At 45.7% G+C, this 25,495-nt stretch overlaps 1 protein-coding gene across 7 annotated transcripts in view; it reads right to left on the bottom strand.

Moving 5' to 3' along the window:
• Positions 1-25,495, bottom strand: part of Klc (kinesin light chain) — a 170,971-nt gene that overhangs the window by 22,251 nt on the left and 123,225 nt on the right. For 3 of the 7 annotated variants that reach the window (XM_075698382.1, XM_075698384.1, XM_075698381.1), the window contains exons 8-9: positions 18,291-18,443; positions 1,880-1,933 (exon numbers count right to left, since the gene is read on the bottom strand). In XM_075698382.1, the coding sequence (XP_075554497.1) occupies positions 1,880-1,933; positions 18,291-18,443 (207 nt within the window). Of the gene's footprint in view, positions 1-1,879; positions 1,934-2,644; positions 6,512-9,542; positions 17,552-18,290; positions 18,444-25,495 lie in introns of those variants that run through there. The other 4 variants (XM_075698383.1, XM_075698387.1, XM_075698385.1 and 1 more) reach the window with 3 other exon arrangements.

Below are 25,495 nucleotides of genomic sequence, written 5' to 3' on the forward strand. Positions count from 1 at the left end.
GAAACTATCATCAAATGGCAAACAAGGTGTAAAGGCACAGAAGCAAATGAGATGCCGAGAAAGTGAGCAAAATGAAAGCAGGCAACACAGCCTCATGACTGCGTGTGTCACAAAATGTGGAGAAAATAAATATTAAACAGAAACAAGCGTGCCAGTGGTTGGTGGGTATGCAAATTCACGCGACAATGTGATCAAAATAAGATTGGGGCTACATTCTGAACTGATTACCCTAAAGGATATCATTTTTGCACGACATTAACTCCACCGAAACATTGCATCGGAGCAATAGCCGCCCCATAAGCTGGCAAAACCGATCGATGCACGTCGAAAGTAATGTTGAATAAAGCAATCAATCAAGAATACAGCCCCTAAAAAGCCTTGGGGTAAAACACCCCATAGCCCAAGTCGTGCAGGCATGGTTTCCATAGTTTGCAAGGGTTGAAGTGTTTGGCCACAACTACGCAAGATACTGTGCACGGTGACGGCAACAATACCAGTAGTGCGATATTTATGGACTGTGTGAACTACAAACAGTTAGGACGGCAACAATACCAGTAGTGCGATATTTATGGACTGTGTGAACTACAAACAGTTAGGGGACACATGCTACAGACAACACTCACTAAAGTGCAGAAATGTTTAGCTTGCAGAATGTTTATACTGGTGTGTGAATGTGCCTGTGGGTCTCGGATTATTCTCGTACACACCAAACTAAAATGAAAGTGATTAGCTGTGCTTGAACTGAGAAAGACTTCTGCTAGCACTCCCAGTGCAATAGGGACATGCTTTTCTGAGGAGGGTGTGAGAACAGCCAGCAAAGTGTAGGCATCTTTCCTCCCACTTGCAGAAGTGAGCAGCTTATCTCAGCTTAGTCAAACCTTACTGACCACACTAAAATTGCCTCCGACTTGACATAATTTGTTCATGCCTAAACTAACTGTCTTTAAGTTACTCCTAAATGTACTGAATGTCTCATAAATAAGCAAGGCAGATATAGACAGCTTACGCAGGCAAGCCACTGGCTCATTTATGCTTAAATTAAGCCCAGATGAGGCCTTTCGTGGTGCATTCTGTTCACTGTTATGTCTGGGTGTTGTACATCCCTGTATCATTCAGAATTAACTGTAAGTATGCACTGTCCATGGCGATGTTGGCCAAAAAAAATTTACTTTCTCAGCAACAGAACCAACGGTGCTGCCATCTGTCACCTTTTTGGCAAGGCATGGCAAGACATGTTCCAACCCAGCAACAGATTTTTTTCACCACTATTTCTTCCACTGACACAATTTACTTTTATGGTCCTGAACCCGCCCCCCCAGTTTTGTAGCTACGACTCTTTCTGGATAAAGCAGGCAATTACTGCACAGAAATAAGGCATTAAATACCGCATTGCAAAATGCTACCTTACTGCAACATTTGAGTGCGAATGAGCCAGTGGTTTAACTGGAAGAATAATTTACACCTGCCTCCCTTACTTATACAACACTCAAGAGACACGATTCCAAGTTGAACCTAAACTTGATTACCGTCGAGTTGCTCCATACAGTAACTTAATCCTGACAAAAACCAATGTGGAGTACCAGAGTGGAGCGTTAGGTGAAGCGTTGCCCTTAGCGTGTGTCTCTTGTCGGCCGTCCTTGGTCTGAAGCAATGCAGAAATTTCGGAATGCCCAGTGAGCTTGGCCAGCAAACACCACTCCTTGCGTCAACTGTGGAAACCCCGGCCTGCCAGCACGTGCACAACAAGTGCAGGAAAGTGGTGTAAAAATAATCTCGTGACAGAAAGAAGGGGAGGGCCCGCCGAAAGGCTGATATTCCTCTTGGGGCCCTGGCATTCCAGCATGACCTGCTGTGCAGGAATACGGCAGGTGGTACTCACAAATTTCTCAGCAACCATCAGTTCGTCGTACGATCCTAGCATAACACTGCGCATCTGAAACCCACGTGCAGAGGATCACCACATCTGGACGCAGGCACAACGCCAATGCATCCGTGAAGCCACCAACAGCCGAAACCCGTTTTTACAAAGTCCATGGGGATTTTAAAATCTGTAGTAGATTTGCAGTATCCGTAACATTTTTTGTGTTAATTTCCGAGTGGGCTGAAAGGTTTATTTTTTCAAAGAAAACCTTTTTTTTTTCTCGGAATTCCTAATTACCGGCATTAAGCAAGAAATACATGCGCATGATGATGTGTTAGAAAGATGGCAGTTTGGCATGCTGAAGTTTGTTGGAAGCCTTTCAGAAACACACTGGAAGCTAGTTAGATGTCTTACTTGTGTGACCAGCTGTATGAACAAGCTGACCATTACACTTTTTGGAAGCCTGCTAGAAATGCATTTGGAACCTTGCTGGTGCAACCAGCCACACCAAGATATTTAACAAGACTTCCAAGGTCATAACAGCAAGACATCCAAGAAACTTTCAAGGCCTTACCAACAGGACATTCAACAAGTTTCCTATGTTTTAAAAGTCCCTTCTCTGCCAAAATAAATGCCAATTGGCTCTTGAAAAGAAAAAGTACTTAAACCGACTAAGCTAACATAATGCTGCTGTTTGGCCTCCCTTTAAAGAAACATCTCAACCACTATGCAGAGAGGATAATGTCAAAAAAAGAAACAGTGAAAAAGGCAGATGCAATGAAAAAGAGGGGGGTGCTACTTTTATTCGATCATCAATAACAAATGCATAAAAGCACCCATAAAATGATTCAAACTGGCTCCACAAATAGGCCCACGTATAAAAGAAAGGCTCGCAATAAAACAACAAGAACAAGACCCTCAGTAAAAAGAAAAAGAAAATCAGTGCCAAGTGCTTAAGCCAGGCCTAATGAGGGCAAAAAGCTCCTGGAGTGGAATAAACTAATCTCACATGCCTGGCTTTGTGACAACAGTCTCAACTGCGCCATGGGCATCCACAATACACAATCACGACAGGCACCATACTCTCTTAACCCCTTGGGCCGAAGAAAACTTTCCCGAAGAAAACTACCATAACGACTTATTTTTCTAATGCAATATGCCTTAATAGCGTGGTTAGAACACAGAAATATGTCTACGAATACAGTGAGAAATTTTATTCAATAAAAGCGATGTTGATAGAACGTATACTGCCATCTCCATTGTGAGTAGAGCTAGTCATAAGCCAAAAAGTGCTGATCGCACTTAAGTGAAGATATCACGACCTCCTCAAAGGCTTAAAAGAGGGTAGAGTACTGCTTCAATCAAGGCTCAGAAGTAAAAAGCCTTCGTCACCGCATCCTATTTGTCAAGCTTCTAGATAAATCAAAATTAATGTATGCCAGTACACCATTTGTAGCACAACGTAAATAAATAGAAAAGCAAGAACTTTGAAAATGCATCCAGTCACAACATGTGACCACAGTTAGGGTGAGGAAAGGTAAAAGAAGAAGCACAAGCAATTGGAAACAGCAGCCACTGAATGAACATATTCTGAGACATCTCAATGAGCAAAGAGTAGCATATTTACCAAGCCCTACGAATGTTTCAATCGCCACATCTCATAATGGCACATTGAGAAAGATTAAACTGCGTGAGGACAACTTGCAAACACCAGTATCACGTGTGGCTATCACGTGCACTTCAGCCAAGTGCAGCAGAAAGAAATAGCCAAGAGCAGTTTGCAAGCATATTGAAGCTGCCGTGTACAGATGTCAATGCTGGTTAACAAAGCTTCATGTGAAGGCTGCGTTTTGACAGCGAAAAGCAAGAATTACTCGTATCACAGTTCATTGCTGTTTCTAAAATATAGTTTCTCTCCCCCTTCGTCTCCACCACTGGTGGCAAGTGTCCAAAAAACGACCTCACCAAGCAGATTTTTCATACAAAGTGCATGGCAGAGTAACATGCGGCCCTTGTGCCTACAGGCACTGCCAAAGGTACAGTGCTTCAACCACCACGGGGAATGATTAGCAAATGCCTGGCTAACAGAGGGATCAGAGAGGCAAACGTTGAGTCTGTTTAGACTTTCAAGCAGAAACCTTAAGAAAAATGGAAATGAAAGTGGAGGAAAGAAAACCTGCCCCAGACGGCAGCGAACACCAGATCTCTTGCATGATGCCATCAATGCTCTACAATTGAGCTTACGTGGATTCCCGTCTTCCCACAAACTTCCTTGGGCATTTGCGTGCAAACAAGATTGGCTTTGTGGGTGTTACCGAGTGCCCCTCATGACTGGGTGTGGGACACCTCTTCAACCACAAGCATCACTCAGCATGTGAACTTGGGGGTGCGCAACTGGCTTAGATTGTACGCTGCCCTCGTGGCATCAAGGACAATATTTAAAAGATCAAAATAAGAACTTTCCGGTTTGCTTTTGCTGTTAATTTGTTTTCTTAATGGACTGAGAAATCATGAAAGCACATGCACCAAGTGACAGCAACTAATATCGGATAACGAACCTTTTTTGACATAATTAAGCTGTTGGCATCAATTATGGTATATGACGGTTGAGACATGATTAGACAGCCAAACAGAACCAGAGAAGAACCTATTCCGAGACAAGCGAGCCGAAGCACACAACTTTTTAATCTTTCCCATGGCGATTGAATGATTGTAGTACGAGACTGCCCCTTCAGTAGGTCATTCATGTGAAGCATTCTTCGCTAACTTCGGGCATTCTAAGTCTATTTATTTACCTATCTAGCCTCTTATGCAACGGTGCCTACAGATAATTATTTTTTTTTATTTTTTGCTCTCCCCTGCGTGAATGAAGAGCATCTTTTTAAAAATCCCTTTTGGACCTTTTGTCTCCTTTTTCAAGTGTCAACAGTTCACAGTGCTAAGGCAGCTCAGTTTTGTGAAACACATGTATGAAATTCACTATGACGAATTCTGTACTTTGCAATCATTAAGCCTTCATTCCTTCTAAGGCTATAGTCATTATTTTTATATTGAAGTTTCTTGGACCTCTCGATGTGCTAAACGCTCAAGCTATGAAAATAATTTTGTGACGGAGTAATTGGTGTGGCTCTTTTTAAAATTGCCTTTTGGCATAATTAAATTAGCTTTTGTGGTCAATCTCTTTATCTTTAGCCTCTCTTAATTTTGAATGAAACCAAAACTTTATATTCAGTAGAAAATTTCTGGTGCATTTGGTTTACATGTGCACTTGGCATGTAAATATGAGCGCTACAAAAGATTGGAAGGCAATCCAGCACACTTGCACAAAGAAATATGAGTTCCATGCAAAGCACCTGACACCAGGGAGCTGACTGTTCCTACCGCTGCAAGCGCATTGTAATGAGCTAAGCTGCGGAACTTGTGTATAAAAAAATGACGTCGACAGGAAAATACAGGGGAAAGTCTCAATGCAGTACTTGCTTTAAGCACAGCAGCATTTTTTTCCACATACACATTTCGAGGGCATCTGGAGGTCTCTGGGCACAATGTCAAGAAGAGTGTAGTATTTATGAACAAGAATACGAAGCAAAAAGCTTAAAAATAGGTCTCACAAATAAACCTCACTCGCACCTCTCTCAACATTAAAACCCACCTTCCAGCCAAGTCTCCATTTGAAACGTGAGGCTAGAACTACCGCGACAGCTGAAAGAGAGACAGTGGAAAAGGCAAAACCTAGATGGAGGATCTTGAAGTTGAAGCATGCAAATGCGCACAGTGCAGTCCACTGCTAAAGGAAATACCTAATCGGTAATAAAGCCAACAGACAGAACATTTGTTCGCCTTCATCGAAAAAGAATTGGCTGACGCGACCTATTGAACATATACCTTTATACATAAATAATCAGTCTGTGGGCCTCTGTGCTACATTTCGGCAACAATCAATGGCCAAATGCTGACTGCATGTTCCCAGTAACAGTGGGCCGTGCTGTACATGCAGCACTTAGCAATGGCACACACAGGCACTACAGCTTGCAAGGACACGGAGTAATGTGCGTGCGCCTCCAAGGCACGTGATCTTTCCTCACAGAAGACAAGTGAAGCCTTTTTTTTCTCTCTCTCTCTTTACAAGGACACATTTTCTCATGCAGGGAGTAGGACACCAAGTGCCTTCCTAGAGTTGGTCTGCAATCCCACAATGCCACCAAGACTCTCCGACAACTGCAGAAGAAAAGAAGAAAAAAAAAGGATCGGTGCAAAGAAGTACCAATCGACTTCACGGAATGAACGAATCGCGCATCCCCTAGGAGTGCAGGTCGAAAGAGCCCTTTGACCAAGACAACAGGGTGCAGGAGAAGAGACGGAAAGGCAGTCCACACGCCTCGAGGCCGACACACGCCACGTCAAGTCTGTCTCTAAGAAAACGGGCTGCTTCTCCTTGGAGGAGGAGCAAATAGAAAAACACAAGCGGGCCTGGCACGACACCGCCGCACATTACGACGAAGACGAAGACGGTGAGAGGGAATGGAATCCGAGGGCGCTGAAAAGCTTCGTTTTGATCCCTTGAGGTGGCTGGTCACTGCGCTGACCACTAGAGGTCGTTGTGGAGGGCGACAGTGGAGTCGAAGCGGTGGCGGGTGGCTGCTGCACCGACTGCGGTGCACCGTTAATTTTGATCAAGGTTGGAGACAATTTCACGGCCATTCGTAATGCCATACAAAAGTAACCAAGCATGCAACCAGAATCACAGAGTCGCAGTTTTTTGTGGAGGAGAGATAAAAACAAATTTCGGGTCGGGAGAGTTTAATCCAATGAATTCATCAAAGGAATAGTAATGTTCAGTTCACAACACGTTTATGAAATGATAATCCATTTTGTGAATCGATTATGTATTTTAAGATTAACGGTGTTTCCAAATACAAGATAATACACAAGAGCGGGAGATTCCAAGATCAAAGAATATCGGTTTTCGTCAGATCACCAAAGCGTACGAGGACAGTTATGTCATAAATGTGTAGCATTGTTTCCAAGCAATGCAGTGATTCAATGTAGTGCAGTTGCAAAAAGTAAAGCAGGAGAGTTTGATGATTTTGTCAACAGAGACATATTTATCACATTTATTTTGTTGAATGTCCAAAAAATTGATGTGGCAGGTAGCATGAGAAACAGGGCAATAGTATATTTATGTCCCAACGGCGGAAAAGCATGGAAATTTTTCCCCCCAGCGAGAGGCCATGTTTTCAAAGGGGTACATCATGTCAGACAAGTGCAACATTAGCACGCGGTTGTGAGGTAAATGTTTTCAAGTTGAGAGTGGCAACCGATAACGTATGAACATCATTTTCAGGGCACACAGCACGATTTTGAGGTGATTGCGTAGATTAGAATGCGGTGGGGAAAGAAGGGGGGAGGGGTGTTGATGAGTGATTGATGAAAGGTAAACAAAAGGTGCACATGGTTTGCAATGTAGAATCGTGGGGCGGGGGTTTGAGGGGTAGCAGGGATCAAGACAAAATTTTTAAAAAAGAAATAGAAGGGAAGTTGGAAGAAGTTGTGTAAGGGTTGTGCATGACACAAACAAGACAGTGTGAAGGTTTGAGAGATTGGCAGACGGAGGAAAAAAATGTGGGAAAGAAGGGATAGAGAGAGAGAGACAGAAAAGGAAAACAAATGATAAGGAGAGAACAACAACCCAAGAAAACAAAAGCAAAATGGGCACAAACACATTCACAAGTAACAAACATAAAAAAAGCAATCAAAAGAGTGCAAATATGGAAAGAGTCGGGAGAAGTCCACTACTGAGCGTCCGACAGAGCAAGACCCCCAAAGAATGGCTGTGGGTTATTACCCGACCGCTAACATAACCTGCCCTGTTGGCAGGTGTCACGGCAATGAGCCAAACATTTGCAGGAAAATGCCCAAGCACGAATGTACCACCCTCTTTGCCCAAGTGGCATCGAGACTGGTGCAAGAATCTGTGCAATGGCAGTATTGTGAAGTAATCAATTTCAGGGATGCGATTACTCTTGCAAGGTTTCGCCTGACTCGGTACTGGACGCACTGCCATCTATGGCCGACACTGCTTCTGGTTCTGTGCCAAGCACACCATCTTCAAATGGTGTCGGGTACACAGTTGGCCATACGCTACAATGCATCCAGTGCCGAGTTGCACAGAATCTCGTGAAAGTGATTGCATCCCCAAAAGTGATCGCTGGTGAATACGGCTCCTAGCTTTTCCAACACCAACGGCATCCCACACACACACACATACTTGAAGTGAGCAGTATCACTCTATGCGGCAAAGAAAAGCCTGCAGTGTTGCGAGGGCAATCTGTGCGTTGGCCAAGACTTATGCCAACTTTTTACTCGGCACGATGTGAAAGTAGTTCCAGGTGTTCAGCACTGTTGAGTCTTAAAGGAAACACCTAGACGGCAGTAGAGCCAACATACTGAAGAACAGCTGCTTTATCGAGAAAAAAAAAAGGACTACGGGGTGCATCAGGCCGACCTCTAGGCATTAAAAGAATGCTCTAGATGCCTTGATGCTACAATTCAGCTAAAATTGGCAGCCAAATAAAGACCATGTGTTCCCTTTAACACTCAGCTGTACTACGCATGCAGAGCAAGCTGAAAGCAGTGCATGACTGAGTCTCCCCACAGCAGCAACGCTGCCAGCAAGGCTAGGCATTCAAATCAGAGCATTTAAAGCGAACATGTCTAGCTATCTATTTATTTATTTATTTATTTATTTGTTTGTTTATTTATTGACATGGGAGCAATGGCAGATCCTTTAGTGGAGCGGTTAGTATTGGTTCTAACCACTTGTGGCTTTTTAACCTGCACCCAAAGCTCAGTACATGAGCATCTTTACATTCTGCCTTCATTAGAAGCAGCCAACATGGCAAGGAATCAAACCCGTGACCTTACACTCAGCAGCAGAAACACCACAGCCCCCTGAGCCACACTACAAGCACATCTCATTTAAACACACCGGCTCCACATTGCTACCACGGAGCCCGTTCGTCCTTTGGTGTTTACAGGGCGAAGGGACTGAATCAAAGCACTGGTTGTGCTGACAGGCCACTGAACATGGCAGTGGAACACTCCACCCTGTGGGTTTTCACCTTTAACCTGGACGCAAGAACATAGCACCAATGGCACTTGAGCCTCGAAGGTGGCCAAGGCACTGCAATACACGGGTTCCACACATGTACACAAGTGACCGAAGCCTGCCTGGAGCGTGGAAAGCGCAACCAGCAGCTTTCCTATGTCGCGAACCTGGCTCAAGGTTCTTTGGTTGTACAATTGCTTTCAAATACTATTAAGTTCTAAGACATGCAGTGGAAGCGGCACACTTGTTTGTGCCGTCCTTCGACTTCATGTAATAGAGGCAGTAATTACCAAGATGGACTAGCTATCTGCTTCAGCCTTCTCAGAGTAACTATCTGTCTCTGCTGCAGCATTAGGTGCACTTGTCTCCATAGCTACTCAAAGACTACACACTTTCACACAGTTTCAACCACAAAATCAAAAAAAAAAAAAAAAACATGCACCCTCTTTGTGGTCTGGTCACGGATCCAGCAGTCATCGCAAATATAGCTGCACTCTGCAATGTTACTCAAGGTGGATTCAATAACTTGAATGTGCACTGCCTCTTTCTGCCACAGAGCCCACACTACAGTACTTTTCTTTTTTTTTAGCAACCGTGCAAGATCCTCTGATTTAGACAGCGCCACTTTTTACAACTGGAACCTGGTCTGAACAGAAGAGATTGCCCTGATAACGGCTCCTTCCTGAAATAGCCATTCCTGCATAAAACGCCTGCCATTCCGCGTCTTTTATTTATTATGTGGAAGGTATGTGTACAAGACAATGTGCACTCTGACGCCTTGTTTGGACTGATTTGTTGATCGATTTGAAAAATGGTCTTAAAGACCAACAAGAACAAAATCTGATTTCGGCAAACGGGCTATATAAAAAAATAGCACCGCATTTTCCAGACTACAGTCCGCGGATCCTACAAGATTAAAAGCTGAAGTTTTGCGGGGTGCAGACTACCTATGAGTGCGGACTGCATGTGGTTTTATTTTGTATTGGGGGAAGCACGTTTGAAGTAAACAAGTTCACACTGCACCTACAGATTTTTCCCGTGCCGACACACAACGAAATCAAGTTTGCAATGATTGTCGCTGTGCACAAGCTATATTTCCAGCTCATACTGGTTAGCTCGTGACATGCAAGAGAGTGCTGCTCGTGACGTACAAAGTGGCTGCTTTTGAGTGCTTAGACTTGCGAGCACGTGCGTGAAACCTCGTTGCCAAATTACGCAACTGCGTAGGCACAAAACACAAGAACAGTTGCAATGGCATCGAAAAGGCTATACAGAGCTTCATACGAGCTCAGAGTCGTCGAGCATGCGCGAGAACTAAGGTCCAATCGAACAGTGGCGAAAGAATTTGACGCGATGAAAAAAGTGTACGGACACGGACGAAAAAAGGCGTAGAAGTGAAACACACCGGCCTGGCCAAAGCTTGAAGAAAAGCTTGCAGCGTGGGTAAGACAACAGTGCGAAGCGGGGAATTCGGTATTGAAGGTGAAAATAAGGCTCGTTGCTCATACCATGGCTCCTGAAGAACGGGTTTCAGAATTGACTACTTTGACTATGACTACTACTGACTCATTATTTACTACCCAGACTTTTAGTGGTAGAAAATAAAGTTTCGTTTCTCTTGCGTATGCACTTTCGTCCCTGCGGACTATGCAATGGGTGCGAGTAATAGTTAGGGAAATACAGTACACAGAATTGAAGCAATCTTGGCAAAGCTGTAAGGCTGGGAAACATCCAAGTTTCTTAGTAAGAGCCTTCAAACGGCACCCAGGCACGAGATGCAGGCGCCACATGGTTAGCGCATGTGGCGCAAGTCCCAGAACGCGGCCTCCGGGACGACAAGTGCGCTGCAGGCACCACCTGATCAACGTTCCAGGGTCTGCATGACTTCTGGTAAGCGACAGTGACCTAATCTTTTTTCAGTTTCCGTACCACGAACATATACTTTTGCAAGCTTTTCAAGATGCCGTTGTTCAAGCCTGATCACGAGCTTCTACAACGTCGTTCTCCAGTTTTAAGTGTGGGACAGACAGCCACTCAATTTATGGGATTTTACAAATAGCTATTCGAATCTCAAATGCCAGTGAAGGCAGCCACACATACACTAAAACATGCAAATAAATGGCAGTTTGCAAATCATGTGCACATCGCAGTGCTTATACAGTAGCATGCAATTCCTTATTGTCGTGCAAGCTCTTGCACTAAATCCGACAGTCTCCACAGACTGTTGGATTAAGGCAAAACTAATCCCCGAACAGCAACCGAGTGCCTAACAACCATCGGCTACGATTGGTGTTAAGCCTTTCCCCGTGACAGGGATGTAATGGCAATGATGCTAGGCAGCCTTGAGTAAAATTCCTATAGCAGATTCGAAGCACACCATACACCACAGGTGATTGCTGCTTCTTTAAGTTATCTAGGCTTCCAAAGGCAGGCAAGTGTGGTCGACCTGCCAGTGTTAAAGCCTTGCGCTAAAAAGACTGCAAAACATTGCTCCGGAAGGACTCCGAATCTCCCATCAAAATTTGCTAATAGTGAAAGTGAGCAGCTTCCCAGTGAAAGTGATCCCCGACACGTGCAGAAAGTGTGCTTGCAACATTTCTATGTGCGAAAGCTGACGAGTCTTCCCAGTAACAATACTAGTCTCAGCTTAATGACGAGCCCTACTCCACATCATGCCCACTAAACCAATGAAGCATGTAAAATGACGTAGCTGCATTCTGGAGCGATATCAACACTGGCATAAACATAATGCGAGCATTGTAGCATCGTATCAGTCTAAGAAGGCAGCTTGCATTGTGCTGAGAAGCCCGTCTTTTTTAGCTCACTTAGTGCTTGTTTCACTTGATTTGCTTCCATGCTTAATATGATCGCGGTAGTAGTACATGCCCTTTCAGAAGCTTGCCCCATTCTACACTTGGCAGAAAAAGAGAAAGGGCCGAGACATATTTGTGAACACAGGATTAAGTCATCCAGTTTGATGTGTGATCTACTTATACCACATAATACTACTCATTGCCCACAGTTACCTGGTACTGTAGGCTGCTTGGACAAGGGAGCCTGGTGTGAATGAGCCTTCTGGTTGAAATGCTCACTTCTATTAGCCAAAATTTCACACTGACGTGGATTACACGAGTGTGCTCGTTAACATCGTGTTTAGATGCAGTGCAGCAATTGGTTGTCTTTTTTTTTTCCCCAAGATGAATCGCCAGCACATGTCGTTCCAGCACCAATTCTGGATGAAAAATGTGGAAATTTTCATTGGCAAGAACAGTGGTGCCACATCATCCAAAAGGCAAAAGCAACCTTGCATTATGTCTGATCCTTAACAGGCACTGGTAGGAATGCCATGCTGTCAGTGATAATGATGTTTTCATCACAATAATATGAAACATGAAAGGGCAAAAGTTGGAAAAGAAAGTACCACACTGGCATTAAACCTGTGACCTTCCCCTCTGTAAATGTACGCTTCGGCCAATTGCACCACTGAAGGAGAGATACAGGGTGAGTGTTAGAAGGAGCAATGGCGCACAGAATACCTGTGGTGCATTCCACAGAGCACGAGACAGTGTCGCTAAGGCTTCACATGAATGAAGGTCTCACTATCGATGAGGAAGGTATCAATGTGAATACCACTGGACAAATTAAGTCCTTCCTTTGCCCTACGCATCTCCTTCTATTAGCACCATCATAACCACCAGTATACTGAAGTTCAATGAGCTTCAGAGATCCCCACTGACTCGGCATGTTGCCTGCTACAGCGTTTTCTCCATTCTTTCGAAAGCTGCAATGGCTGCACAGATAGCAACACAAAATGAACCATACATCGCCTGCTACCACTGGCATTTAGTACACGATGTCCACATTAAATGGAATGAATGTACAGTGGACTTTGGATAAAATATACTCACTTAAATGAAAATGCCACATAAACAGAACAGTGGTATCCACTTTGGTAGGACACCTATAGGCCCAATGTTAATAAACTTGGGTTATGGAACACATTTTTTTGTGAACTCCGGTTAGATGAAACTTAACTGAGACTGCCATCTACCTCATCACCATATGGAACAAGTCCAACAAACATGTGAAATGGTGAAGCTATAAATTGTGAAGAAAATCCAATCGATCAGGCAATTGTGGGAAGGTTGATGCAAATTAAATATGCAGAAGTCGCCATGGTGTCTTCATCATGAAGAATTCACTAGGCAAGAAATGATCCCCAGGGAGGAAGGGAGCCCTACAGAGTAGGTGTCACGATCTTGCAGTCGGGCTGCCACTATTGCTTCGCTCACACCACAAGGAACAAGAGACTTGAGAGGGTGCCTTCATTACCCGGCTCTGAGGAGAGAGTGAAAAATATGATCAGAGAAGTTTGAGGCAAAGACTATGACTCTATTGATGAAGAGATAGGTATTACTTTTCCACTGTGCATTAGTGTTTCAGAGCAGAAAGCGAGAGATGCAGTAGAGAATCTGCAGTGCTATTTTGAATGCGAGGACGGCGCAGCACAAAATGGGAATCCTTTCTCAGATGAACACAATCTTCCACAAAAGGCCGTTGGTGAATTTTGCATCCTTTCCTGAAAATTTGGATAAATGGAACACATTCTTCTGTTCCTTTGAGTCTACTGTATGTGTTTAACTGCCAGCATATTACGGACAGTTTTTTGCTGCATTTTATGTCAGTCTAGGGAAGAGTAAACAAACCTTTCACCCTTCTCCCAGTTGCGTTCGGCATCACCACAGGCACCACGTACCGTTGATTCATACCGGGTTTAAGAGGCAAGCACCGCATCCAAACATAGCGCTGACTAGAATTACTCACAAATTACAACCGCTGTTGCAAAATTTGAGCCCAGGCATGCTGGTGGTTTAACTGTGAGACCTGTACGTGCCGGGCTCCCCTGTCAACACAATGTATTGTAGTTGGTGCAAATGAAGAGAAAGAATGTGATGCAGAAAAAAGACTAAAAGACAGAGAAAGATAGGTGCGCTCCTCCTGCTGCATCCTACTGGTGCATCTAAGAGCAATGTTGCGTGTGGGTGGCAAAAAGGTGTAGCCAGATAAAGCGAGAAATATTGGCGATGTGGAAACATTTTATTGGGACCACTAAAAATAATGCGCCAAAACATAACCTCAATTGCTGAAGGCACTTGGTGGCACAGAGTATTGCGTAAGTAAATGCCTAGGCAAAGAAACAACAGAGTTAAAACATAACGATCTATGGAAATAATTTATACAGCAAAACAAAAAAAAAAAGATACACAGACACCCTGGCAACCTTTCAAAATCCCTAGCAATGAAGATGCAAACAGCCTAACTGCCTTGCCATAACAATATACAAATTGCATTAGGACAAAGAAAAATATGATTTAAATGCAAAAAAATAAATAAATATAGACATAAACGAATTAAAGATCCCTGACCACATTGAGATGAAAAGAAAGTTGTGTATTCCCACACAAATATACCTTGGCACCAATGTGCGAGAGAGAAAATATGCAAAAGCACACAAAGAAATTTCTTCCATACAATAGTATACCACATGCTACCATTTGAACATTTCAACATTTCCCGTGAGCGTCCTTAAAAGGTTATGCAATTAATATATGAGCAAAAGATAAAAGATAGAAGTAAAAGGTAAGGTGAGTAGAAGCAAATAATGTGGCAGTACTAGTAAAAAAAAGACATGCGTATATGCGTTACATCTCACATGTAACTTTCGCGAGTCTTGGCACTTTCTCGTCTCTTGTTAAAGTTAAGAAAATAAGTAAAATCAGCTGATGATTACACAAACTCGATCACAGACTTGCACAAAGCATTCACGCACAAGTAATAAGTAAAGATGTAAGGACAAGCGTGTCTATGTTCAGGGGCATGTAACTGCCTCCCTCCACTGGCCCCACAAAAATTACAAAAAAAGAAAGAAGAAAAGAAAAGCTCTCGACTAAGCTTGTGACATAAGATAGCTGCCGTAGGAACTTTGGACCTATTTATCACAGTTATGTAGCATGGTTTAAGTTGAAACCTCCCCGTAACGCTTGGCTAAACACTATGCCCCAAAGACGTGCTTTGCATTAAGTGTGGCTGGGATCACTGAACACCAATGAACTGTGCCCTTCTGCAAGCATGCCATCGTATGGCACCTGGTTCCCTTCCAGAGCTCAGTTGCCAACTTGCACTGAGAGCTGCCCATGGCACACAGAATGTTGCATAAATAATGGAACCAGCTACAAATGGCTTGCCCGGCAAAGACGCGGGCGTGCTCCCGATCAAATTTCCCACAGGAAATGGCAACGAGCAGTGCATTCCCATTTGGTACTGCTTTTGCATGAGGTACTCATCGCTTTCATCTGCAATAATTACGAGTACTTATTGCCTGCTGCCAATGCGGTACTGAAGAAAGCCTCCCACGAAAGCAGCAGTGACATCCAAACTTGGCCCAAACCGAACACCACCGACACCCCCTGTACAGAACATTACTGCAAAAAGACCAGAGTACAACTGAACCACAATATAATAATAATTTTATGTACAACTAAATAAATAAAAAAGTGTTTTTTGTTGATATCAGCATGTACGAAATATATGCATATAGCCAATATAGGCTATAATGAAGACATTTTAAGGTCAAGTGTGGCTTCGTTCTATAGTTCGTTTTACCTCGATATGACGAAGTCGGTAGCTTCAGCAATTTTCTTTGTTAGCTGACGGATATTTCTTATACAGAAGGGGTTGCAAAATTTTTCAAATTATCGGGCAACCGTGAAAACCAAATTTAATGAAAAAAAAACTGATCTCGCTGAACTTAAAGAGTCAGCGATGAAAGATACGTTTCTGTGCTCTGTCGACGATATCCTCACGTCAGCGGTGCGACGTCAGCTGTGCTTTCGCGTCTACTCTGTTCCGCGGCCGACAGTGTCGCCTCCAGTGGGACGACGCTATCGTGTAAAGTGCCGGTCGCGGGGAGCGAATGCTTTGTCTGCTTCTCACTTCAAAGCATCTCCAAAACTCTAGGTTACGCAACCTTCAGCCCTAAATGCATGGGAAGACAGCGCACAACTCTGCACCACCTTTCAGCTTGCTGGCAAATCATCTTCAAAACCGAGCGCGTGGGCTACGTATGCATTCAGCCATGGCTGCACTGGTAAAGGAGACGCACACATGTAAGCCTCGCCCGCAACTCTCTTCCCCCACACACCTCGGGCGCACTTATTCGCATAACCGCAAGCTCTTTCCCCTCCTGCCCTTCCCCCTCACTCACGCAGGAAGACGACGCTCATCAAGCCACCGTCCTTGCGCACTATCTGTCAAACCTAAAGCATACGGTGCGCGTGATGCGATAAGACTCTTATCAGACTTGGCTTTCATACAGATTGTGACGCTGCTGCTTCATTTGAGAGGTGTGTATGAAAGCAGCCGCGTGCAATTCAATCATTTGACTGCCTGCCCCCGCAGAAGTTTGCATTTATTGTCTCGATACTCCTTCGCAGGGGCAGTGGAATTTCATTATATTGAAATTGTGCGTAAACACACTTTGTTACAATGCGGCTGAATATGCATGATGTTCTAGGAACAACAAGTTATAAAAAGTTAAATATTTTGCTATATTAAAGTTTGTTATATCGAGGTTTACTTGTGCTTATGTTGGACTGTAGCTGAACCAGAATAGTTCCTACTTCTGCTACATGAACCACACAAATAAAAAGTGGCATTAATTAAACTTTTTCCCATGATTACGTAAGTGCTCTCTTATCATGTTCAAGGATGGAAATCGACCTAAATTGTGCAATTCCGGCGAGTTAAATCAGCTGTGCACGTCTGCAAAACCACAGTTACAGCTCAATGAAAGCAGCACGTAAGCACGGCTCAACATAAGTTACTTAACATGACCTTGCTGACACCTACATTTAAGCTGATGTCTGCTAGTAATCACAAGACTTCCCAAGCCCCAAGAACTGCAGCATTCTCGCAAAAAGCAACCAGCATATGACCATTTCAACTCCATATGGTGCTGTCTGCTGTGGCTTTTGGCTGAGTTGCCCTATAAGAACACTTCTCTGACATGCGCAGCTGAGTACTCAAGGGCGAGCCTTCTATAATGAATGTTACAGTACTATACAGGAGCGGACAGTAGTAAACGGCGAGCAGCGAGCAACAGACAGCAGCATTTGTCATCTGTTCCTTTACCCATGTCTCACGTGGTGTGACATTACAAAGAGTCTTTCACAAGACCACCTTCTCAGCTCTCACATGCTGTCCTTGTACTCAATGCTACAGCAGTAGTATAGTGCGAATAAAGCAGCCAGTGCAAGTTAGCTTCCCGGATTTGATCCCCACAGCTAAGAGCCCAGCAAAGCACCATGGCGAGTGATCGTGCAGTTCTGGTGTTCAGTGAACTCAACGCTGCCTAGTGCACGGACGAGGTGACAAAGAGTGCTTTCTGCGCAAGACAGAGGAGGAAGTGTTCAGTAGGAGAAGAGTCCCGAAGGGCTCTGCCACCGGGGCCAGAGCTTGGAACGCCGGCGAGGCCACACACGGCGCGTCGAGGTGCCCCACATGCAAACTGCCGCTCGCCGCCACTAGAGGGAGAAACACAGGGGCTCGACGGTCAGTGCCTAGTCTCGGGCAAGGAACACAGCGCTGCCCCCTTTTAAATGCCAACACGGGGTCCGGTCATTTGGACCCGTGCCCAGAGGCCCCGTCAAATGGTTTCCTTGTTCACGAAAGCACAGCGATAGAGTAGTAGTCATTAATGCATCTGACCATAAAGTAAACGAGGATGTCATCATAAGGAATGACACTTGGACAATTTACTAACACTTGAGGACTTTCGCTGGTGCAAGCATAGAGGTTGACAATGAATAACGCTCTTCAGAAGAGCTGCATTTGCCTCGTAACAATACAAGTGCTCTACTCCCAACGCAATGCCTTTCTGTATTTGGCAGTATAAATAGCTCGTTTCTGAGCAAGTGGAAAAAGAAACAGTAATAGCAAGGAGATTACTACACCCCCCTGCCCTGTACTAAACTGCCTTTTGCTATTAAAGCCAGCAACCAAAAGTATATATACCTATGACATATACATTACAGCAACCATAGACAATCTTATCCAGTTATGTCCCATGCTACTGCCTTCTAAATCCATTACGCGTCTCAGTAAAAAAGGTTAACCTGTCGGCACACAATGAAGTGTACCAGGTGGCAAAATGTGGCATACAGAACCACCGCAACAAGAATAAAAAGGCCCATCGCATAGCCGACACGGCTACCGGTCAGCGGTGCCATGCAAAGAAGAGCGCTGGTGTATGGCCATTCTCACCTCGTCCTGCGGCTGGCCGTCATAGTTGACGCTATCGAGGGACTCGCGCGAACCTCTCCGCGACCCCGACTTGGCGCTGCCACTCTGCCTCTTGTCCTTGTGCGTCGAGAAGTCCAGGTAGGGCATTGACCGACCATGCCGCTGTTCCAGGGCCTGGGAAACAAGACAGGAGAAATACATCCGGGCATACCGAAGGCTACGCTCGAACCTCGTTACAGTAAACCCTCGTTAACTCGAAGTTGTAAAATCCAGGGAAAATTTCGAGATAAGCGGAGTTTCAAGTTAAGCAAAATGCCGAAAATTTCAGTGACCGGGTCGCTGAAAGAGCCAGGAACAACCAGCACTGCTAACAAACGCTCCACAGCACGAGGGGAGCTTTTGCAATAAACGCAGCATTCCCAGGAAAAACTGAATTTTATTATTTTGGAAAGAAGAACTGGGTGATGCTTGCCTGCTTTGTGTTGGCATTCGGCACAAGAAAAGCGAGAAAAACGGCTCATGGGGTGCGTTCAGCACCGCATGAGCCGTTGTTTGTTGCCGCTGCATTCAACTTTGTTGCGGAGCAAGCGTAGCAAGTTTATGTTTCTGTAGTTGTCAGCACTTCTCTAGGTTGTTCTTCGTCAGCGTGATCACCGTCATTCACTGCCATTTCAACAATGTCGGCGTCGGACAACATTCCGGTAACGGGCACGTCCGACTCGTAGAGCGCATACTCTTCAAAAGTGATTTCGCCGTCTTCGGCATCACTGGCGCAGCCGGTAGCTTTGCGAACTTCGTCGCAAAGTTCATCACAATCACTGAACTCATCAGTGTCTGGCTCGAGCAATTTCTTGGCGCGCGAAAATCCTGTGAGCACGAAACAATTAGCAATCGTCAAAGGATGTACTTGTCGCCAGGCTTCGGCGATCAGGTGGACTGCACCCAGCAAGTCCATTTCATACTTCTTACCACTGTCGTAAGAACGCAAAATTCGGTGCAGGAGGCTCTTCCTGTAGAACTTGCGCGCAACCTCAATGGCTCCTTGGTCCATCGGCTGGAGCACGGACGTCATATTTGCAGGCAGGAACTCCAGCGTGACTGCCTCCAAGTTGTTGATTTTTTCGTGGCCGGGGCAGTTGTCCACAACGAACAACACTTTCCAGCCGTCCCTTGCCATTTTGCGGTCAAGAGCACATACATACTCTTCAAAGAGCGCCGGAGTCATTCAGGCCGTTTTATTGGCGCTGTAAGTCGCACCTCTCGGGAGCCGTGCATTTCGGAAGCACCCTGAGCGATAACAAGCAGTGGCAGTTTTTCATCGCCGGTGGAGTTGGCTCCGAAAAGTATTGTCACTCGGTCTTTGCGCTGCTTAGCGCCTGAGCACGATTCTCCCTTCGGCGTCTATGTGCGGGTAGGCAGCATCTTATAGAACAGTGCTGCTTTGTCGAGGTTGAAAATGTCCTTGCCCGCGTAAACCTTTTGCAGCTCAGCGAGGCGGTGGTTGCGTCAGGTGTCTGGAGCCCCTTCATCAACAGTGCCGCTTTCGCCGTGGATAGGCTTTGAGGCCACATTATTTCTCTTTTTAAATTGTTCAAACCAGTCATTGCTGCAAGTGAAGTCTGTCTGGCCCATCTGCAACGCCAGGGTGCCTGCCTTCTCCACCATCATTTGGGTTGTCACGGGAAGGTTGGCTGCCCTGACATTCTGGAGCAACAACCTGAATGCTGCTACGACATCCGGGAATTTTGAGGCCTGAATCCGCTTCCGCTTGCTGGAAAAGCTTTGCTCGAAGCCAATTATGACCTTTTGCCTATTCTTTAGAAGTGCCGAAGGCGTCGACAAGGGGTTGCCGAATTCTTCGGCGATGCTTGTTTTGGACCTTCCTGCTTTCTCCACTTCCTTGATTAACGCGACTTTTTTCTACAGCGTCAGAGGTTTACACTGCTTGGGACGGGACATCGTTGTCGTCCGTTGACCACACACACACACAACAAAAAAATCGCAGTCAATGCGTCGCGCGCAGAAGCGCAACGAAGCAGAGAACTAACAGAACCGCACACGCACAATCACCTAAGAGTGCTCGCACGTGCGAAATGCGGTGGACTGGAGTCTGCTGGAGCGACTACCTGATAAAACCCATAAGCCCCCGTGTGCAAGCGGCGCACACCACGTGACTGCTTCCAAGGTTACTTGACGCGGTTGACGGAAAACGGCTGCGTCCGCGGGAATTTTGTATTCGCCCTTAGATCGTGACCGTGTTCGGCATTTAGTAAGAACCATGCGCTTGCTCGGAGCCTGCATCACCTTTCGGTAATGGCCTTTGCCTTCAGCCGCGCCAGTCAAAATTTCAAGATATCCGTATTACGCCCGAAAAATGATTCTAGATAAACGGGAGCAAATACATAACACCTATAGGTGGGGAAGGCACAGTGTGCAAAGCTTTCAACTTACCCAATATTTTGAGATATGCGAGTTCCAGTTAACGAGGGTTTACTGTACAACGAAATGGGATATAACGAAATAATAGATAAAACAAAGTAAATGAAATTACCCTTGAAATACCCATAGAAATTCATGTATTTAAAACCTTGTTTCAACGAAATGAAATTGTCCTGCCAATGGATATAACTAACCAGATTCTTATCTGAAACCAAAAAATACCAGACCATTGCACGCCGCGTACGTCGCTTTCCGCGGTGTTTGGCACTCTTTCGCCAAGCCAGTTCAAAACTCCCGTGTCCCCGCATCGAACACGCTGTCGAGCAACACTGATCTGTCTCACCGCCGTGCATAGCTGCGCAACTGTGCCCCCAAGCAGCAGCTCACAGCAGCACTTACTCCACTGATCTCCCTCTCTTGCATGTGCCTGGCTGCGCGAGCCACGCCATGCGGCGTGGCTATGTGCGACAGTGCGAAAGATTAGTGTCTTTACTTCTACTGCGCGACGCACCACGCAGGAAGGCACAGCTGGGCGTGGCCTCCGCGACCTCCCCAGAGCAATCTCGGTAGTCACGCACAAGCCTGCGCAAGTCGCACCGCGCTGAATGGCTATGCGTGTGGTTCGAAAAAATAGCCCATTCGCTTCTAACATAAACCCCATGCAAGCAATCTTGCACACAACAGCAACACCGACGCGATGGAGATGGCTGTCGTGTTCACTCATCGCGTTTGCTCGTCGCCTACAAGTCGTACCCCATGGACGCAATGACTTCGAGCAAGGTCTCCCGGTGTTGCTGGTATGCAGGCAGCAATATAGGCGCCGAAACTAGCGTGACACATGCTTTTGCGCACATTTTGCGCACAAAATCGCTCTCATGGGGTTTAGCCTTCTCTCTTTTTCGGTGGTGCACCGCGCAGGCAGCCACAGCTGGACCTGGCCTCCCGAGATTTCCCCGCACAATCCGCAGATGCAAAAGACAATTGCAATGGAACAGAAATCAGCTATCTAAAGGCTGTCGCATCAGGTGCTAAGAAATCGCATGTGGAACACACCGAAGACTCCTTTGTTGTTGTATTCAAATTTAATCGCATGTGTGGCCACGTAGCAGTTCTGCGGGCCGGAAAGCCGTCTTCTTATGTCTATATGTACAATTTTGCACCCCATTGGACACATGTTGCAGTAAGTGGCAATATTGGATATAACGAAGCAATGGATGTAACAAAGTAATTTCGGCTTTTACCTCAACTTCATTATAACAAGGTTCATTGCTAACTGGGCAGAATGTGACCTCTGTGTTTGAAAAGAAGCCTCGGCTCAACGCACTTGCTTGGCTTCCCTGAGTGGACCACAGCACCACTCCTCAACCGAACAACACAGCTGCAGCTCAACGGTCGGTGAATTGTACAGAGGGGTTGCTTAAGAAACACACCTTCACTCAAGAGCATCCTAGTAGGTACCAAGACTGCCTGATCACAAATACCTTCGCTTGGGAATAGCAGTGAAGTTAAGTGCAGTGACTATGTCTGTCGAAGGGCCGTGCTGCCATCGCCTCCTAGTACGATTTCCCAGCACCAACATTTGTGATCGAGAACAGAAAAAATGACTCGGTCAAGTCAAGCTCCTTTTTTATCAGTTCATACATTCCCAGAAAACACAATCTTTCTACACCGATGCTCAGTACATCACGAAACTGCAGTCATACGATACATTTTCTGGCGGCGCGCTATGCGTACCCAATTGCGATCGAGATAAAGTAGGCGCTCGCCATGCCAACACCTCTGCAGTATTCGTCCACCCATGTCATCTGGCATACACTCCTCATTTTCTCTTCCAGTATATATTGCCATTTGTTGCAGACTGCATTCACAGCTGTCGCCGCCAACTCTATTGCAAAAAGAATCTTCACCTATCTGTTTTACAGCACGTGTAGTGTAGCGCCATTGGAAGTGTACCACATGCTTTCAATAGGCGATAACCAAAACATGCCATCATCCCCTGTTGCAGGCGGTGCAAAGCAAGCATTACATCTCGGTCTGGCGGCATTGTAATCTGGCACCCAAAAAATCGGTTGCAAAAATGCGTCAGCTCTATGGGAACCCTGACAGTGCATTTGTGAATTGAAGAATACCTAATAAGTCCGAATTTTTGGAGCTGGAAAAATTTGTCGGCTATGTACAGAGATAAGGGTACCCACAAAAGTAAATGCTGCCGATCTTGCTGATGCGGCAAGAGTAGGTTGCGTGTGATTGCCGGCTTTTTATAAAGTTACCAGGTGTTTGAATATGGCTCAGAACTTGCATGACCATGCACAAAGAAAATTTTTGTTTTGTTTAGGATGGGGGACACTTAATGCAGAGTGACACAGGTTGTCCTGGCAACAGGAATGCAAACGGTGCATCAGTATGGCCACTCTGCCGGCCTGACACCACCTGGCACAACCTGCCTGCCGGCACCCGCTCGACTGTGTGTACCACCTGCTAAGGCACAAGAAGCAGTTTGCAACATCTCAAATTTAGTGCAGTAGAACCCCGCTGTTACGTTCCTCACTGCTGCGTTTTCCCGGCTGCTACGTCGTTTTCATCCGGTCCCAGCATAGCTTCCATCGGATCCAATGTATAAGGAACCCCGCTGTTACATCGTAGCTGTGAAAACGTTCCCGCATGATACGTCGCAACTTAGCCCCCCGAACCCGCCTGGGCTAAAGTAGGCAACGCGCTCCATCCGCCATTTTGGCTTTTGATGAGTTTTGGCCGGCCTTGGCTATGGAACTGGCTTCAAGAAGCCGCACGCCAGTTCGAGAGGCCGCCATCGAATTGGCGTGCGGCTTCTTACAGCCAGCTCCATAGCCAAGCCCGGCCAAAACTCGCCAAAAGCCAAAATGGCGGTCACATACGACGACTACGTCGCCGTGGATGTTGTCGTCGTGACGTCAGAGTGTCAGAGCATCGCCGAGATCGTTGGGATCTCGGTCGCGAGTGAAGTCGCAGACTGCGATGCACGAGCCGCATGATGCCGGGGAGTTGCCAAATCGTAGCTTTGGAAAAGCCGTCGCGGCTCTGGACCTCCTCCGCAGGTATGTCGCACCTCACAGCGACGCTGACAGCAATGCGGCCTTCCAGGCTATTGAGAAACGTGTGGTGATTTCTAGCGAGCGAAAGAAACGGCAAGCCACAATTCTGGACTTTTTTTTAGGTCCTAAGCGCACTCTGTGGAAATAAATTGTCTATAGTTGAAGCTGCACCTTTTTTCATTCATTTTCGGAGCTTTCCTCACTGTTGCGTTTTCCCGGCTGTTACGTTTTTTTCCCCCGGTCCGGTGAAAAACGTATGAACGGGGTTCCACTGTACATTGTAAGCAAATGGATGCAGGCTGGGACTTTCTAAAAATTCATATCATCCCGAAATTTACATCAGGGGTGATTGTGTCACCAATATTCTACTGTACAAATCTTCAGATAAAGACGGTTGCTCTTCTGTGGCAGCCATGACCACCTGGTAACCACAGTGACACACGATGCGCCAAAGAAACGCACACCAAATGACTGGCGCAGCAAGGAATTGGTGCACCAGCTCAGTTACAAATAACTGTGCATCAGGTGCACTATTATCATCACTCTATGGAGGCCTGCTATAGGAACACTCTTGTCCCAGTGATCTCCATTTAGCTATCTCATAGCAGCAAACTACCGCATTTACTCGATGGTAACGAGAGTTATTTTTATGATTTTCAGTGCTTGAACTCGACCCTCATGTTACATTCTAATAACAACAAAATTGATCATTTTAAACAAATATGCCAAGTCTTGCAGTTTTTAGTGTTACGAAAGCAACCTGTACCTTCGTGTCTCAATTCAATCCATAGACAAGTTGAACACCATCAAAACTTGTTTTCTGTTCAAATCTAAGTCCTTTTCTCTGAGCTTGTGTCTACTGGTGCGACGGTTACAGCGCTGCATTACCCTGTGGGCTGTCATTTTATCGTGATGCAGCGGGCTTGGTATGATGCCCGCTTTGCGAGACAATCAATTTTGGTGGCCGAGAGCAGCTGCGGAACTCCGCCATGGTTCGGTGGCTCGAGGATTCACGGATAGCGGAACCAGCGGGAGGCTTTATTTAAGTATGCTAGGCCAGTCGAAAGGGCTCTGTAGACTCGTCGTGATCTAGTACTGCCCCAAATGAAATGTCTATGCAGTTTTTTAGGAAGGGCTTAATGTGAAACGAGCTTGACCGCACGGAAGGTGACTGGATTCTCGGGTGATCCATTGAACCGAACCCCTTGAAGTATACGGCCGACAGCTCTCTTGGCACTAATGCAAGGATAGCCAGCTTGGCACAGCACCAGAAACACTTGTAGGCAACACATTCAGTGCAGAGTCACGCAAAATTTCGCAAAGGTAAAAGTATCTCTGAAAGTGATCGCCCACGGAAACCTCTGCCTCATCCTCGGACGACAATGATGAGTGAAGTAAACACATTTACGAATTGTGGTTCCTTGAACAAACGTCTGATTTCTTTTTCCATTCATCTCATGTTGCATTCGCAGCCTTGCTTTTTTTCTTTTTCATGTGACAGGAAAGTAGACCCTCACAATACAATTGCAGCTGCATTAAATTCGAGTAAATATCGTGCAACTCATTTTCCCACCGCTCCACAGAATGCTCTGCTGTCCCGAGCTGCACGTCCCTTTGCTTGGCACACCACTTTTGTTATTCCAAAAGCGCACCAGTTATGTGTAATACACGTTACCTGGCATAACCAACTTGGAGTGGTGCAGCCAAAGGAAGCTA

Source organism: Dermacentor variabilis, chromosome 7 (assembly GCF_050947875.1).
Source record: "Dermacentor variabilis isolate Ectoservices chromosome 7, ASM5094787v1, whole genome shotgun sequence".
NCBI classification, from domain to species: domain Eukaryota; kingdom Metazoa; phylum Arthropoda; class Arachnida; order Ixodida; family Ixodidae; genus Dermacentor; species Dermacentor variabilis.